This window comes from Staurois parvus, unplaced genomic scaffold (genome assembly GCF_062004578.1).
Source record: "Staurois parvus isolate SC_StPar_1 unplaced genomic scaffold, SC_StPar_1.0 ptg000097l, whole genome shotgun sequence".
NCBI classification, from domain to species: Eukaryota; Metazoa; Chordata; class Amphibia; order Anura; family Ranidae; genus Staurois; species Staurois parvus.
The window spans coordinates 6,241,583-6,256,925 of record NW_028317893.1 but is presented as its reverse complement, the minus strand read 5'-3'; the positions used below and the strand labels follow the sequence as shown (position 1 = coordinate 6,256,925).

The window sequence follows — 15,343 nt, the reverse complement described above, 5'->3', positions numbered from 1 at the left end:
TTATGGACCTGACTGTATATGTGTATATATATATATATATATATATATATATATATATTTTTTTTTTTTTTTTTAATTTATTTATTTTTAAATATAACAAAAAATATCAAATGAATGTTCAGCAGATCGCGGGTTCAATATTAGTCTTCCGCAGACTGTCAGTACAGCTGTCTGTCCTTACCTCCCATACAGGCAGAAATACTGAAGTCCAGGAAAATCAGTTAACAGAGCACTCACCAGCTCCTTCACAGTTCATTGGCAACTACAAGCTCTCTGCCGAGGTGGCAGACAGTACCTGTTCATTCACAGAACTTCGTTTTAGATACACTACAGAAGTGAAATCTCAACTTTGTCAACAAAACAGGTATTTCCCTCTATCTGTCCCAGTGACAATCAAATACCTTGGCTGAAGTTTTATTTTAAATATTCCTGGGCTTTTGGTCATTAAAAGATGCTTTATCAAACAGTTTCAGTAACATGCATGTTACACAAACAATACCTCCATGCCACATATGACATAACGTGCACTGTACTTGTAATGTCAAATGTCCACAAAGAACACATCACTTACCTGCTGGAAGATGAGCCATTGATAGAATTAGGTAAACTCTGATTGGTTGATCCAACAGAAGAAACCAGAAATCCTTGCTGGTTGGAACTTACAGGATTCCCATCCCCTTTTAGTACACCAGTGCATTTCCAGTTGTCCATGTAGTTGGCTGAAGCAAATTTAGAAAAAAAAAGTAATTAGATATTTGTGTATATCACATACATATACAAAAAAACACATACGCACCTGAGCACCCAAAAGAGGAATTTATTAAGAAGGAAGAATGAAAAGAAAGAACAAACAAAGCACACAAACGTGTTCTAACAGACTCGGTCTTAAAAAAAAAAAAAAAAAAAAAAAAAAAACAGTCTGCAAAATATTTAGCATCTCTAACAACTATTTTTGTCCTGAGCTGAATGTGTTACTAAACCCAGGACCATGCATTCATTATATCTAGGTGCCCACAGTACAAAGAACAAGGAATGCAAATATTTTAGTAAAACAGTGCTAAATACCCTTTATCATCAGCAGTTAGAGAAGTCTTGTGACTTCCATAAGTGTCTAGCTGAGCACTGGTAAAAAGCTTGTAGGAGTTTATTCTCCTCACACTGCCCTATGAGATTTCATAATCCGTCCCTATCTGGACAATGCCGATTGGCCCTGTGCTGATCACATGCACTCTCCCAAGAGAAAGAAAAAACTTTAGAAGTACACACCAAACTGAGCAGGTGCAGAGTGTCCCCAAATCTCTTCCATCAGGAGATCAGAGGGGGGACACTGGAAGAAGGGGAGGATCAGTGAAGTCAGGATCAAACATCCTTTTTGCACAATGCAAAAAAGATTAAACCCTTAAGTTCCACAGTGAGTATAACTAGCATACTTTACTGCATATATAGACTGATTTTACTGTTGTGAGTTTAGTAACACTAACTTTCCAACTGTACTCATTCCCTGCTGAAAGATAAACTACAACCAGGAGATGGAAAACATGAAAAATCTAATTTCGTAAAAAGTCACCGATTGGCAAATGAGATTGGAAACCAGTTGCAAAGCGATCAGGTACTCAATCTTCAAATGTTGTTGTGAGGTTACCCATGTAAAGCATTAAATGTCACCTCCCCCAGCCTGAAAAGAACAGAGCCAACATTTCCTTTACAATGAAAAGTAAAAATGAGCCACAAAAAAATAAAAACCTGGCAACTTACATTATATTATATATACAGTGAAGGAAAGAAGTATTTGATGCCCTGCTGATTTTGAATGTTTGCCCACTCACAAAGAAATGATCAGTCTAAAAATCGAATGGTAGGTGTATTGTACCACTGAAAGACAGAATAGCAACAAAAAATTCTAAAGTAATGCATGTCTAAAATTATGCACAGATTTGCATGTTCATGGAGGGAAATAAGTATTTGATCCCCTATCATTCAGCAGGATTTCTGGCTACCAAGTGTCTTTCATACAGGTAACAAGCTGAGATTAGAAGCAGTCTCTTAAAAGGGAGTGCTGCTAATCTCATTGTTACCTGTATAAAAGACACCTGTCCACAGGAGCAATCAGATTCCAAACTCTCCACCATAGCAAAGACCAAAGAGCTGTCCAAGGATGTCAGGGACAAGATTGTAGACCTACACAAGGCTGGACTGGGCTACAAAACTATCGCCAAGCAGCTTGGTGAGAAGGGGACAACAGTTGATACAATCATTTGCAAATGGAAGAAACACAAAACAACTGTCAGTCTCCCTAGGTCTGGTGCACCATGCAAGATCTCACCTCGTGGAATGTCAATGAACATGAGAACAGTGAGGAATCATCCCAGAACTACACAAGGATCTTGTCAATGATCTCCAGGCAGCTGGGACCACAGTCACCAAGAAAACAATTGGTAACACACTACGCCGACAAGGATTGAAATCCTGCAGTGACCGCAAGAAAGCACATGTCCAGGCTCGTCTGAAGTTTGCCACTGAACATCTGAATGATGCAGAGGAGGACTGGTTGAAAGTGTTGCGGTCAGATGAGACCAAAATCAAGCTCTTTGGCATCAACTCAACTCGTCGTGTTTGGAGGAGAAAGAATGCTGCCTATGACCCCAAGAACACCATCCCAACTGTCAAACGTGGTGGAAACATTCTGCTTTGGGGGTGTTTTTCTGCTAAGGGGACAGGATAACTGCACTGCATCAAGGGGACGATGGACGGGGCAATGTACCATCAAATCTTGGGTGAGAATCTTCTTCCCTCAGCCAGGGCACTGAAAATGGGTCGTGGATGGGTGTTACAGCATGACAATAGCCCAAAACACATGGCCAAGGCAACAAAGGAGTGGCTCAAGAAGAAGCACATTAAGGTCCTAGAGTGGCCTAGCCAGTCTCCAGACCTTAATCCGATTGAAAATCTGTGGAGGGAGCTGAAAGTTCAAGTTGCCAAAGGTCAGCCACCAAACCCTAATGACTTGGAGAGGATCTGCCAAGAGGAGTGGGTCAAAATCCCTCCTGAGATGTGTGCAAACCTGGTGGCCAACTACAGGAAATGTCTGACCTCTGTGATTGCCAACAAGGGATTTGCCACCAAGTACTAAGTCATGTTTTGTGAAGGGGATCAAATACTTATTTCCCTCATGAACATGCAAATCAGTGCATGTTTGTTAGACATGCATTTCTTTAGAATTTTTTGTGTTGCTATTCTGTCTTAGTGTTACAATACACCTACCATTTGATTTTTAGACTGATCATTTCTTTGTGGGTGCGCAAACATTCAAATCAGCAGGGGATCAAATACTTATTTCCTTCACTGTATATATAGTTTAACTCATTGAGCTTAATAAAATAATCATTACCCCAATAAAGTATTTGTTAAACTTCCTACCCCAGCACTGCTGGCTCCTGCTAAAATGTGCAGCTTCCTGATCTTTCAGTCTTCATAGGAAAGACTGAACAAGCAACAGTACAGTCTCCACCCGGTCTGTTAGCTTGAAGAAATAAAAGGGGAGAGGGTGCCAAGAGCAGAGTAAGGCCTTTGCCATCCTATGCCTCAGGGCTGTATATTTCTATTGAGGTACACAGTGTAAGGAGACAACTCTAGTTCCTGCGTGCAAGGTTGGCTACATAGGATGCTGCAAGAGAACGGAGCCATTCTGAAACAGGAAACATTGGGTAGCGGCCATGGAGCCAGCTTCATACTCTAAGTAAATTGGCTACTGAAACTGAGGGTTAAATATCACATTAAATTTACGGAAGAAATGTTTGAAAAAACAGAAAGTTAGCAAAGACAACACCAATGAATGAGATTTTGTCTCCATGCCAAAAACAGTGCTCTAAAAACACCACACATTTCACACACCAAACTAAAACATTTTACAATTATGTAATTACAACCCACACTAACCAGAAATCTGCTATAAAACACTCCAATTCGATATGTATCCTGACTACTGTTGATTACTGCACTATACATGACTAAGTACGCCAACAAATCTTTTTTTTTTTTTGCAAAAAAAGTCTTCTTACCTTTCCATAATCGAACAGTTCCATCATCACCAGACGATGCTAAAACCGTGCCAGTTATGTTCCAGCTTACTCGCCATACCTGTGAATTGTGGTTATCAAATTGTGCCACTGTATGAATTTCAAATTTTGTCACACCCCCTGCAGTAGTCAGTTCCTTTCTGTACAAAAAAAAAAAAAAAGAAAAAACCCTTACAAAACGTCAAAAAACTCGCCATGCCTGTTATGAAATACGTTGGACTGTCTACTTTGCAAAAAGGGGTCATTTGGGGAACATCTGTACTGTTCTGACATCCTTGGACCTCAAGAAATTAGATTGGTTGTCAGTACTTCAGGACTGATCAATTTTCAGATATATCCCAGTTTGTGAACTCTATAACTTTCCTACAGACTACATAAATACTAATTTGGGTTATTTTCACCAAAGAAATGTAGCAGAATACATCTTGGCCTAAATTTATGAAGAACAATTATTTATTTGCAAACTTTTATAAACAGAAACGAACAAAAAGTTGGGGGCTTTTTTTCAAACTTCTCAGTCTTTTTTGTTATTTAGCAAAAAATAAAAACCCCAGTGGTGATTAACTACCACCAAAAGAAAGCTCTAGTTGTGTGAAGAAATTTTAGTCCGGATACAGTGTTGTATGACCACGCAATTGTCAAAGTGTGACAGCGCTGAAACCTGAAAATTGGCCGGTGCAGGAAGTGGGTAAAAGTGCCCTGTATGGAAGTGGTTAAAGCTCTATTAGCTTTAAATCTGGAAGAAAAGGTTTGCATTTTGGTTTCCCAGTGCTTCTTGGGATATCTCAAACCTGCACTACATCCAAAACAAAGCATAGCTAAAGCGTAATAAAAGCCTCTCAAAAGCTGCAGGTGCTGCAAGCAAGCTTTATCAGACTTCTATGGAGGTTTAGAAGACGCATTGAAGCACCAAGAAAGCAACATGGGGGGAATCAGAAGAGCTGGAGGTTAAAACTGAGTGAGGATTAGCAGAGCTAGGGGTTACTACTGAGTGGGGGATGAGCAGAGCTGGGAGTACTACTGAGCAGGTGAACTACTGAACAAGGGTAATAATAAGCTGGGGATCTACTGAACAAAACTACCAATGAGATGGGAGATCTACTGAGTGGGGATCAGGGGCGGACTGACCATTTGGAAACTGGGGCAATACCCGAGGGCCCAGGGTCAGTAGGGGGCCCCACGAGATGCCCCTGGTACCTTTTTCATAGGCTTTTTTGAGTTTGGGCAAAGACACAGGGACCCCTTGATCCCCTATTGCCCGGGGGCCCCATGAGTTGTCAGTCTGCCCCTGGTGGGGATACTACTGGCCTGGGGTTCTACTGGGCCCCATTAAACCAAATAGGAAATCACGACACACACAGCATTTGCAAAGCTTCATTAAAGCTTCAATAAAAAAAAAAAAAAAACGCATAATCAAAACCATCAAAAAAAGCATGTTGAACTCAAAGCAAGTGTATATGAGCCCTAAATGCAACATCACTGTACTACAATGCACACAGTTGCAGAGCAGTTGCCGACTGGTCCCATTCACCTGATTTGAGGTTGTAGGCGACAGTAGTAATGCCCGCTATGTGCATTACTACTGCAGCCCCAACATGTGTACAACCCTGGCCTGCAGGTAAAGGGGAATAGTTTGGGAGTAGTGGTAAAAAAGGAGGCTCAACTGTATGGTTTCACCATCTCTCAACCTCACAAGTGAATGAGCCTTTAGAGCAAGGTGCCTTGAGTCAGAAAATAAGGTAAGGGGAAAAAAAAAAAAAAAAAAAAAAAACAAACCAACATTTTATATATATAGTGTGTGTCGCCGCAATATTGCATTTTTTTGCCCTGTTTGGAAAATCTTAAATACATATTGAAATCCTAATGTTAAAAATCTACCATAACCAACTTTCTGCACAGCTGTGTGTATGTTTGGATGCAGTTTTATATGTACTTTTAGATACAGTAATCATTTCATTTCAGGTATCACAGCTCCTTAGTACAGTGACAAACCTTGCCACTTGGCCCTGTTCACACTTGTGCATTTTAGGTGCAGTGCGTTAAGAGTCCTACATGCTGCATCTTCAGCAAACATGCATGTTCTATAGAGTTTAACGTTAACATGCCTAAAATGAAAACACACCAAAACAGCATCACATAGATGAAGTTAAAGTACACCTACTTTACAGCTGGCACATGCAGTACCTGAACATACACTAGGAAAAAAAAAACACAACACGCTTGTGAACTGAACATTCTAGCACAAGAACTCACCTTAAAGGCTTCATGGTGAAAATTCTAACATCTTTACTTGCAACTGCCAGGATGTGGAATGATCTTCCCAAGTTTGGAGCAAAGGCAATATCATGAACCGGATCTGTGACAGTCATAAAAGTTTCAGCTTTCACATATTTTCTGCAAAGAAATAAGATTTAAAAGCTTCTTAAATTCAAGTAAAACAAAAAGGCATTTTCACTAGAAAAATTTGACAGTCAACACATGCCTTCACAATGCAAGTTAACTGCATCCAAAGTTAAAGAGATGAAAGCTAAAAAAAAAAAAAAAAAATGAAAAATTAGCACAAGGGATGTAACTTACAGTCACAGTAGGGTGTGTCCCTTGTGCAGATTCCTCTTCAGGCAGTGGACATCTTCTGCCATTCATGCCTTCCCACCATCACAGAGGGGGTTATTAAAACTAAAGGCTTATCAAGACAGCCTGACTAAGCCTGTCCTTTCTGCCCAGCTACTCCATTCATAGAAGCCGCACCACAGTTTCTATAAAATGGAACAGAATCTAAGAATGGAAGGTGCAGAGCCATCAATCATCTGCCTATCCTCCATTCATACATCCTGTGCCATTCATAGAAGTTGTAGTACAGATTTTGAGTATCAATTGTTCTTTATAGCTCACAACCACCCTTAATATTTAAATGTTGTTCAACAGTTATTCAATGTTGAGAAACTCCACCTCAGTGTTTAAGAATTCATTATAATGAGCATAGGACAATTATTTCTACACAATAATGGCATCACTTAACCGCATGCCGCCCAGCCACTGTACATGTACGGCGGCAGGGCGGCACTGGTAGGCAAAACGACGTTTTAAAAAACGGACCCCGCAAAACAGGTAGGGGGCACGCGTGAGGCGCGCGCCCGCCCTGCCTGTCCCGCGGGTGTCAGCCGCCGGGCGACGGCAGGTTTTTATCGGCTGTTTTCCCGCGATGAGCTGTCATCACTGTCACAGAGCAGAGCTGCATTGTTTACACACAGCCTGCTCTGTGACAGTTCCCCGACAAGCTGAAGAGGGAGAGAAGAATTTCTCTCCCTCGATCAGCTCTCCCCCCCCCCCCCCCCCCCCCCCCCCCCCCCGTCCAGCACACACCCCTGCCCCCTAGTAAAACACTCCCCTTACACAGTAAACTCCTAAAAATGTTAACCCCTTCCTCCCCAGTGAGATTAGTACAGTTTCAGTGTTTTTTTTTCACTGATCACTGTATTGGTGTCATTGGGGATGTCAGTGACCCCAAGTCAGTTCCCCCCCAGTGTCAAAATGTCCGCCGCAGTCCCGCCATAAGTCGCTGGTCTCTGCCACAAGTCCCTGATCACTGCCATAATTCGCTGATCGGCGCCATTATTAGTATAAATAAAAATTAAAAATCCCAGTATCTTTCCCATCATTTGTAAACGCTATAACTTTCACGTAAACCAATTAATTTGCACGTATTGGAATTTTTTTTTAGCAAAGACATGTCGCAGAATGCATTTTGGCAGAAATCTATGACTAAATTTCATTTTTGCATTTTTTTTTTAATGGACATGTTTTATAGCAAATAGTCCAAAATATTGCTTTTTTTTCCTAAAAATTGTCAGCCTTTTTTTTTATAGCGCAAAAAATAAAAACCGCACAGGCGATTAAATACCACCAAAAAAAAGCTCAATTTGTGGGAAAAAAAAGGATGTAAATTTCATTTATGTACCGTATTGCATGACTGCGCAATTGTCCGTTAAACTAGCGCAGCACTGTATAGCAGAAAAATGGCGTAAATTGCAGTATTTATACCATAGATTGTAGACGCTATAACTTCCACGCAAAGCAATCAATATACACTTATTGGGATTTTTTTTTACCAAAAACATGTAGCAGAATACATTTTGGCCTAAATTAATAACCAACTTTGAGTTTACTATATATTTTTTATTGCTGAAAGTAAAAAATATTGTTTTTCAACAAAATTTTTGGCCTTTTTTTGTTTATAGCGTGAAAAATAAAAAGCGCACAGGTGATCAAATTACACCGAAAGAAAGCTCTATTTGTGTGAAAAAAAGGATGTAAATTTCGTTTGGGTGCAGCATTGCATGACCGCGCAATTATCAGTTGAATAAGTGCAGCGCCGAGAAGCAAAAAGAGGCCTGGTCATTAAGGGGGTTAAATCCTCTGGAGCTCAAGTGGTTAAAAAAAAGCATAATTAGCAGTATTTTCATTAAAGTTTTATTTGAAATCTAAAATATATACCGTATTTTCCGGCGTATAAGGCGACTGGGTGTATAAGACGACCCCCTAATTTTACAGTTAAAACATAGGTTTTGGCCTATACTCGCTGTATAAGACTACCCCCCACTTCCGAGGCAACACCAGTTTTTTTTTTTTTAAATAAATTTTTATTGAATGACATTTTTCGAACATAACACACATTGATAAATAGAAGGCCAATCACAACAAGCCTGCTTGGATTGGCAAAGGTTTTAATAGACTGCCTCTCTGACTCTGGCCAATCTGAGCAGGCTTTTTACTAGAATACAATGTATAAACATACCGTACATAATGTCCCCATTATTACATTTTAGCCCACTGGATATGCTTGTAGATTCGGCTACATACAGAATATAAGATCGTATATACCTTTTGAAGCCGCTGGATGTGCTCTATAATACTGTGGCTTCAGAACGTCCCTGTGCTGACACTGTATGAACTGCGCTGAGCCAATCACGGCAAGCGGTGTATTCGTAATTCGTATGCATAAAAAGCCTGCACGGATTGACTGAGTTAGAGAGGCGGTCTATTCAACCTTTGTCAATCCGAGCAGGCTTGTCGTGATTGGTTCAGTGCAGGACAGTGTCAGCACAGAGACGTTCTAAATCCGAAGCTACATAGGACATCCAGCAGAAAATAAAGAAGCTACATCCAGCAGGGTAAATTATTTATTGATTATATAAATTAATTATTGACAATCTTTCACTTGGGGATGTTGAAGATGTGCCCTCCATATTACCTCAGCTCCCGGGATGGACAGTTTTCCGGCATATACCCGGAGTATAAGACGACCCCCGATTTTTGGGGGATTTTTTTAGTGTGAAAAGTCGTCTTATATGCCAGAAAACACGGTATATATAATTCACTACAAGGTTGTAACATTGATTTTTTGGAACATTAAAAAAAGTAAAGATTTTACTTTCAATTATCTCTAGATTTTGACAGGTGTCAGAGTTCCTCAGGTGTCAATTGAGAAAAACAGTAAAAAGGGTCCATTTGAGGAGGTAATAACAGATTGAACCATGAAATGAAATTATCAAAAATCAATGTTCCATATTTAATTTTTTTTTTTACAAATCATCGAAAAGGCAGTCCCCAGCATTGGAGAAAAATTGTACATATAACAAATACACCAGTAAATATCAACATAAAACAATAAATATGGTAGCAAAATAACGTGACCGTATAATAACCAACGCCTACAGAGACGTGGCATATCATTAGCAAGGATATGAGAGATAACCATATCCTAAGTAAATCCAGCATAATGAAATCACATGTAATCCAAAATGGCATATTTGGTGCATATTGCAAATTTTATTTTTAGTATATTAAGAGAGAGAAAATGAAAAACCCATATTATATGAAAAAAAAAAAAAAAAAAGGGAAGGGGGGAGTGCAGGGGTGGGAAGAGATGGCCATATCGTGGGATAGGAAAAAGCCAAAAAATGCTAGCGGAGGCTACAGCATACTTCTCAGATGGCAGTATTAGTGTCTAGAAGGGCTTTGCCTTCTTCAGAGTAGACAAACAAATTCCACAATGTCCACGTTTTAGTGTACACCTCTGGTAAATGCTGAACCAGGACTTACATAAGATTCAACTCCTCTACCTTCTTTAGCCAGAGACCACTAGTTGGTGGTTGAGCACATTTCCAGGTAAGAGGAATACATGATTTAGCTGCATTAAGCTGGCGAAGTATAGACTTCTTATACATTTTGACTGGGATACCAGAGACATGTAAGAGGAAGAAGGCCGGGTTCTCGGGAACCTGATCGTACATTTTTGGACAATATTCAGTACCTCCGACCAATATTGGTCTAATTTGGGACGGGCCCAAAAAATATGAAGCATCATCCCCTGTGCTTCCTGACATCGCCAGCACCGATCAGAGGTTTTCATTAAAAGTTTGTGTAATTGAGATGGTGTGTGATACCACCCAGTCAGAATTTTTAAAGTTGGTTTCCTGGATTTTCAAACACAAAGATTTCAGGGCAAATGTGTTGATATTAGTCCGTTGAACTGTAGTGAACATCTTTGCTTAGGACAGATTCCAATTTCTCCATAGATGGTAGATGTTGATCTTCAGGAGTCACCAGAAGAGTATAAGCTTTGGAACGTGCATGAGGGAGGGGTCCCTGATCAGAGCAGTATTCTTCTAAAACGGAGTAAGTGGACGGATAAAGGTGGGAAGAGGCTGCAAAAAGTTATGCAATTGTAGAGCACTCCAAAAGTCCAGCCAGAATGAACCCATAGAGAGCGTCAGTCCCAGGGAAGGCCAATCTCCCCCAGTTAGAAAGTGAGATGCCTGGAACCTTCTGGATGTCAAGAGGGTTTGGAAGAGTCCTGCCTGCAGGCCAGGAGGAAAATGCAGATTGCCCAAAATAGGGAGGGGCGCCAACTTCAGTTGCGTTAAAAAAAGAGCAGACACGAGTTGTGGTTCCAATTGTTGGGTGCGCTTTGATGAGGGAACAGAGCACCATGGTTTGCCCCTTTTCTATCCCGGGCCAGAGCTTAAGTTCCCTATGCCGTCACCAATCAATTAGTCTATGTAAGTGAGCTGTTTGGTAATATTTGTATGCATCTGGGAGGGCCAGTCCCCATATTGTATTGGCCACGTCAGCATTGAATGCAAGGTAGTTTGTGGGCAATTAGAAGTTAGTAAATAGTGAAGTGTATTTGCTTCAAATATCATAGCGGTATAGCGACGGGCAAAGCCTGGAAAAAAGGTATAAAAATTCTACAGCAATGGAACATTTTTTCCAGCTGATCATTTTTATGCAAGTATTCTGAGATAAAAAACAAGCCTATGCAAATGAACGTATGTCACTTTGAGAATAGGCACTATAGTCTTGTAGTTCCAAATAGGACATTGCCTAAAATATTAAAGTTCCCACAAAAAGGAGGGAATCCCATGGTTTCACCAGAAAAAGTGAGGTCAACCCAAAAAAACTTAAGTTTTTTTATTTTCACTTTCAATGATAGCGGTACACAGGGGCAAAGAGGGCAAGTCTCCCAAACAGGGCCACAGACAGCAATAAAACTGACAGGTGTTTTATTCCTTTCCACTCCATCCAAAACTAAAAGATAGCTTAAAAACTACACTAAGCTTTTAGAGAAGCAGAAAAAGCTGATTGCACTGCTTGGGAAAGGGAAAAAAAAAAAAAAAAAAGACAGTTTCTCCAACAGCAGATAAGATAAAGGTTATATTTTAATGCCAGTTTTTTCTTACCTAGTGTTCTCATTGTATTCATAGATTTGAACTTTTCCCATTATATTAGGGCTGCTGTCATCACTACCTACTGCAATCATAGGAGAATGAGCACGACAACTATAAAAACAGAAAGATACAAATTAGAGTTACAAAATAGACAAGTTTAATTCACATCATAGCTGTACAAACAGGGTTTAAAAATAAAACAGTTTGCTAAACAGCTGAAAGTAATGCTAAAGCCTATGATGTGATCAGGGGGAGGTAGTATGCATACTCCAACTAGCTGACAGTATCATCTGGAGCAATGCTGCCACCACCACGCCATCATCAATCTCTGCCCAGAAGGTGTGACTAAATGCTGGATCTAAAAGGAGATGGCTTGAGTAATTACAGAAAGAAATTATGTGGCAATGTATACTACACTGAAAAGCACAATCACAGGCATCGAATGAAATAAAAGCTCTACTAAAAACTTTCCCTGGAAAAAATTAAAATGGTGCTCACATCAGAAAATGCAATTTTCTCTTAACTGCTTCCCGTCTGCGCTATAGCAGACGTATTGGTACAGAGCGGCTCGGAAGTTCGCAAAATCACATATATACATGATTTTGCAGTTCCGGGTAGGGGAACACGCAGGAGGCGGAGGAACGGTTTGTAAACAATACAGTTCTCTCCCGTCAGCTCCTGCACTCTGCTTTGCATGGCTGTGCATAGCACAGCCATACAAAGCAGTATGCTTACAGTGAAGCACTAACACTGCACACTATGTAAAACAGCACAGTTAACCCTTTGATCACCCTACATGTTAACCCCTTCCTGTCTTGTGCCATTTGTACAGTGTCAGTGATTTTTGTTAAACATTTTTACTGGACACGTTTAATATCAAAAGTAAAAAAAAAAATTCTCAAAATTGTCGGTTTTCATATTTTTTTTTTTTATTTAAAAAAAAAATGCACAGAAGATCAAATACCACCCAAACAAACTTCTAATAATGGGGAAAAAGGATGTAAATTTAATTTGGGTGCAGCGTTGCATGACTGAGCAATTGTCAGTTAAGGTAACGCAGTGCCATAATGCAAAAAAATGGCCTGGTCAGGAAGTGGGGTTAATCCTCTGGCAGGCAAGTGATTAAAGAGACACTGTCACCTTCTCTATGCAGGGCAGAATGCAGACACACGCCCCCAACCCCCTATGCTCCTTTCTAGTAAACAACTATGCACAACACACACCACTTGCAGGTATGAAGTGACCTCCCTCCCATGTCAGAGCTCAGGTTTATCAGCCAATCATTAGACCTGGTCATTGTCTCTGACTGGGCAATTAACAACAATGACACCAGTTATTTCATTGCAGGCTGTGGAGGGGAATATAAAAGTGAAGTGGCACTGGTAAGGCAAGTATAGTGGGGAGAGTGGGGCTTTTGCAGACACATGGTAACTTGGTCCCGCATTGAGAAGGAAGATGATCTTCCTGTTCCTTCTGCCTCTGGACTGATCTGTTAGCATTGTTTCCTGCCATCTCCGTGGACTACTGAACACCTTCCCCTGTCCTGGAGAACAGAGAGAGGTAGTCCTAAACACACTCCTTGTCCTAGGGTGACAACTCTGACAACAACCATACTGAGCACTCTAGGACAGCAACTATGCTAATAGCAGTAATACCAGTTTAAAGCACAACTCCAGCCAAAAGGGTGAAGCTGCACTTGTCTGCCTCCTCTCCCCTCCACTGCCACATTTGGCACTTTTTTTTGTAGGGGGAGGAATATGGGTACCTGGTTTAGGGAGGTACCCACTCCCACTCGGATCAGTTCACCGTGGCAAACAGATGGATATTTGGCCCCCTACTTCCCCACTGAAGTCTTCTGGGACACTTCACATTCCATTTAGTAGGCGCAGCATGACTTGGGCAAGTGCAGTGGGCACCCAACAATGAAGCCACAAGCTGTCCCAGCTGGGTGCCCACAATTGAGATGCTGGCACCAGGGAGAGAAGGGATGGCAAAGGTGAGCACATCACTGGATCCTGGGACAGGTGTGTGTTTAATAAAAGCCAGCAGCTACCGTTTTTGTAGCTGCTTTTTATTAAAATAAAAATGACTGGAACTCCACTTTGACTAAAAGGGGAAAGCTTGTGAAATAAAAGAAAACAAATGCAGCCATCACACCTAAGTACCAGTAAGCTGAAACATTATCATTTTTTGTTTAATTTCACAGATGGCCACCCTTACCAGGAAAGAAAAAGGAAATTCTGTACTCGCCATTCAATACTTCTCTCATCAGCCAATTAAAGTAATTTTTTTAGCATGTTTAATTACTGAAATTACTGAAACGGCCAATATCAGTGCCTGCAGAACTGTAGCAAGAATATACAATATAAGGGTTCTGGACAGAATTGCTTTCTCCCTTCAACAACAGCGATGTTTCCATGCAAAAAAAAAAAAAAAAGAAATGAGGAAAGTTACCTTGAAGGATTCCAGGAGATGCAACTGCAACTGAGCTTGCAGGAAATTTCATGCTGTAGAGACCACTGGCTGAGGTTCATGACATCAGGGGCTTCGTATATTCTCACTACACCATCGGCAGAACAGGTGGCTAACATTAGGCCCATGTGTTTAGGTGCAAACTTTACATCTGTTACAGATGTTCTGCTGTCCACAAGTGTAGTTCTTTTCACCTAAAGATATGACAGTTTTTACACACTGACCAAAGTTAGATCATCATCTGTAAAAAACACACAAACTTCACTATACCCAGGGACTGCATGCACCTATACAGAATGCAACAAACCTCTAGCTTTTCCTCCCTTGGGTCATCATTGAACCAAGACAAATTAAAAACTACAGCTTAAAAGTTGCAAACCCCCCAAAAAATTCCATTTCTCCTTTAAGCTTCTTCCAAGTTGGCATAGCAATTGTGCACAAAATCTTACCATGTTACAAATTAGAAAACAGGAAAACACTCACAGAAGAACTTTACTATAAAACCACTATCGTACAAAAGTATAATGTAAAGCACTGAAAAAAAGATAACATGTAGTGCACTCCCTTTCCTTTATCCTGAGGAAGTGTTAACATTAAGGTGAAAGACATTAATGCCGGGATGCACTCACCCATCCAGCAAGGAGGAAACAGACAGGCATGGGAGGCAGTGGAATGTTTGTAATTAAACTTTATATGCATGATGCAACTAAGAGACTTCTTTTGGGAAAGTACAATAAAGGATGAGTGTTAAAGACACCCGTATGTACACAAGGAAGCCAAAGACACGCATACAAGCTGCGTGAAGTGGTCACAAGCACATCTTACCACTAGACAGCTGGTATGGTACTTCTTTTAATATGACTAATAAAAACCTAGTGTTATTGTTGGGCACAGTGGCATGCAGGGTGGATAACAATCAATATTTTTTAAAAAAAATTTAAAAAAAAACAGTTTTTATTTAAAATCGGATTTTTTTTTTTTAAATAAAATGCTTTTTGAGGAAAATCTATTACCATCCAAAGGTTATTCCATCATCAAATAAAGATTAGTTTTTTAATTATGTAG

The 15,343-nt window shown here is 40.3% G+C and overlaps 1 protein-coding gene across 2 annotated transcripts in view; it reads right to left on the bottom strand.

The window, feature by feature from the left end:
• The window catches only part of SEH1L (SEH1 like nucleoporin), a 45,786-nt gene that overhangs the window by 21,337 nt on the left and 9,106 nt on the right, over nt 1-15,343 (bottom strand). For both annotated transcript variants that reach the window (XM_089671048.1, XM_089671049.1), the window contains exons 4-8: nt 14,261-14,472; nt 11,819-11,917; nt 6,330-6,470; nt 4,059-4,216; nt 572-719 (exon numbers count right to left, since the gene is read on the bottom strand). In XM_089671048.1, coding sequence (XP_089527174.1) covers nt 572-719; nt 4,059-4,216; nt 6,330-6,470; nt 11,819-11,917; nt 14,261-14,472 — 758 coding nt within the window. The remainder of the gene's footprint in view (nt 1-571; nt 720-4,058; nt 4,217-6,329; nt 6,471-11,818; nt 11,918-14,260; nt 14,473-15,343) is intronic.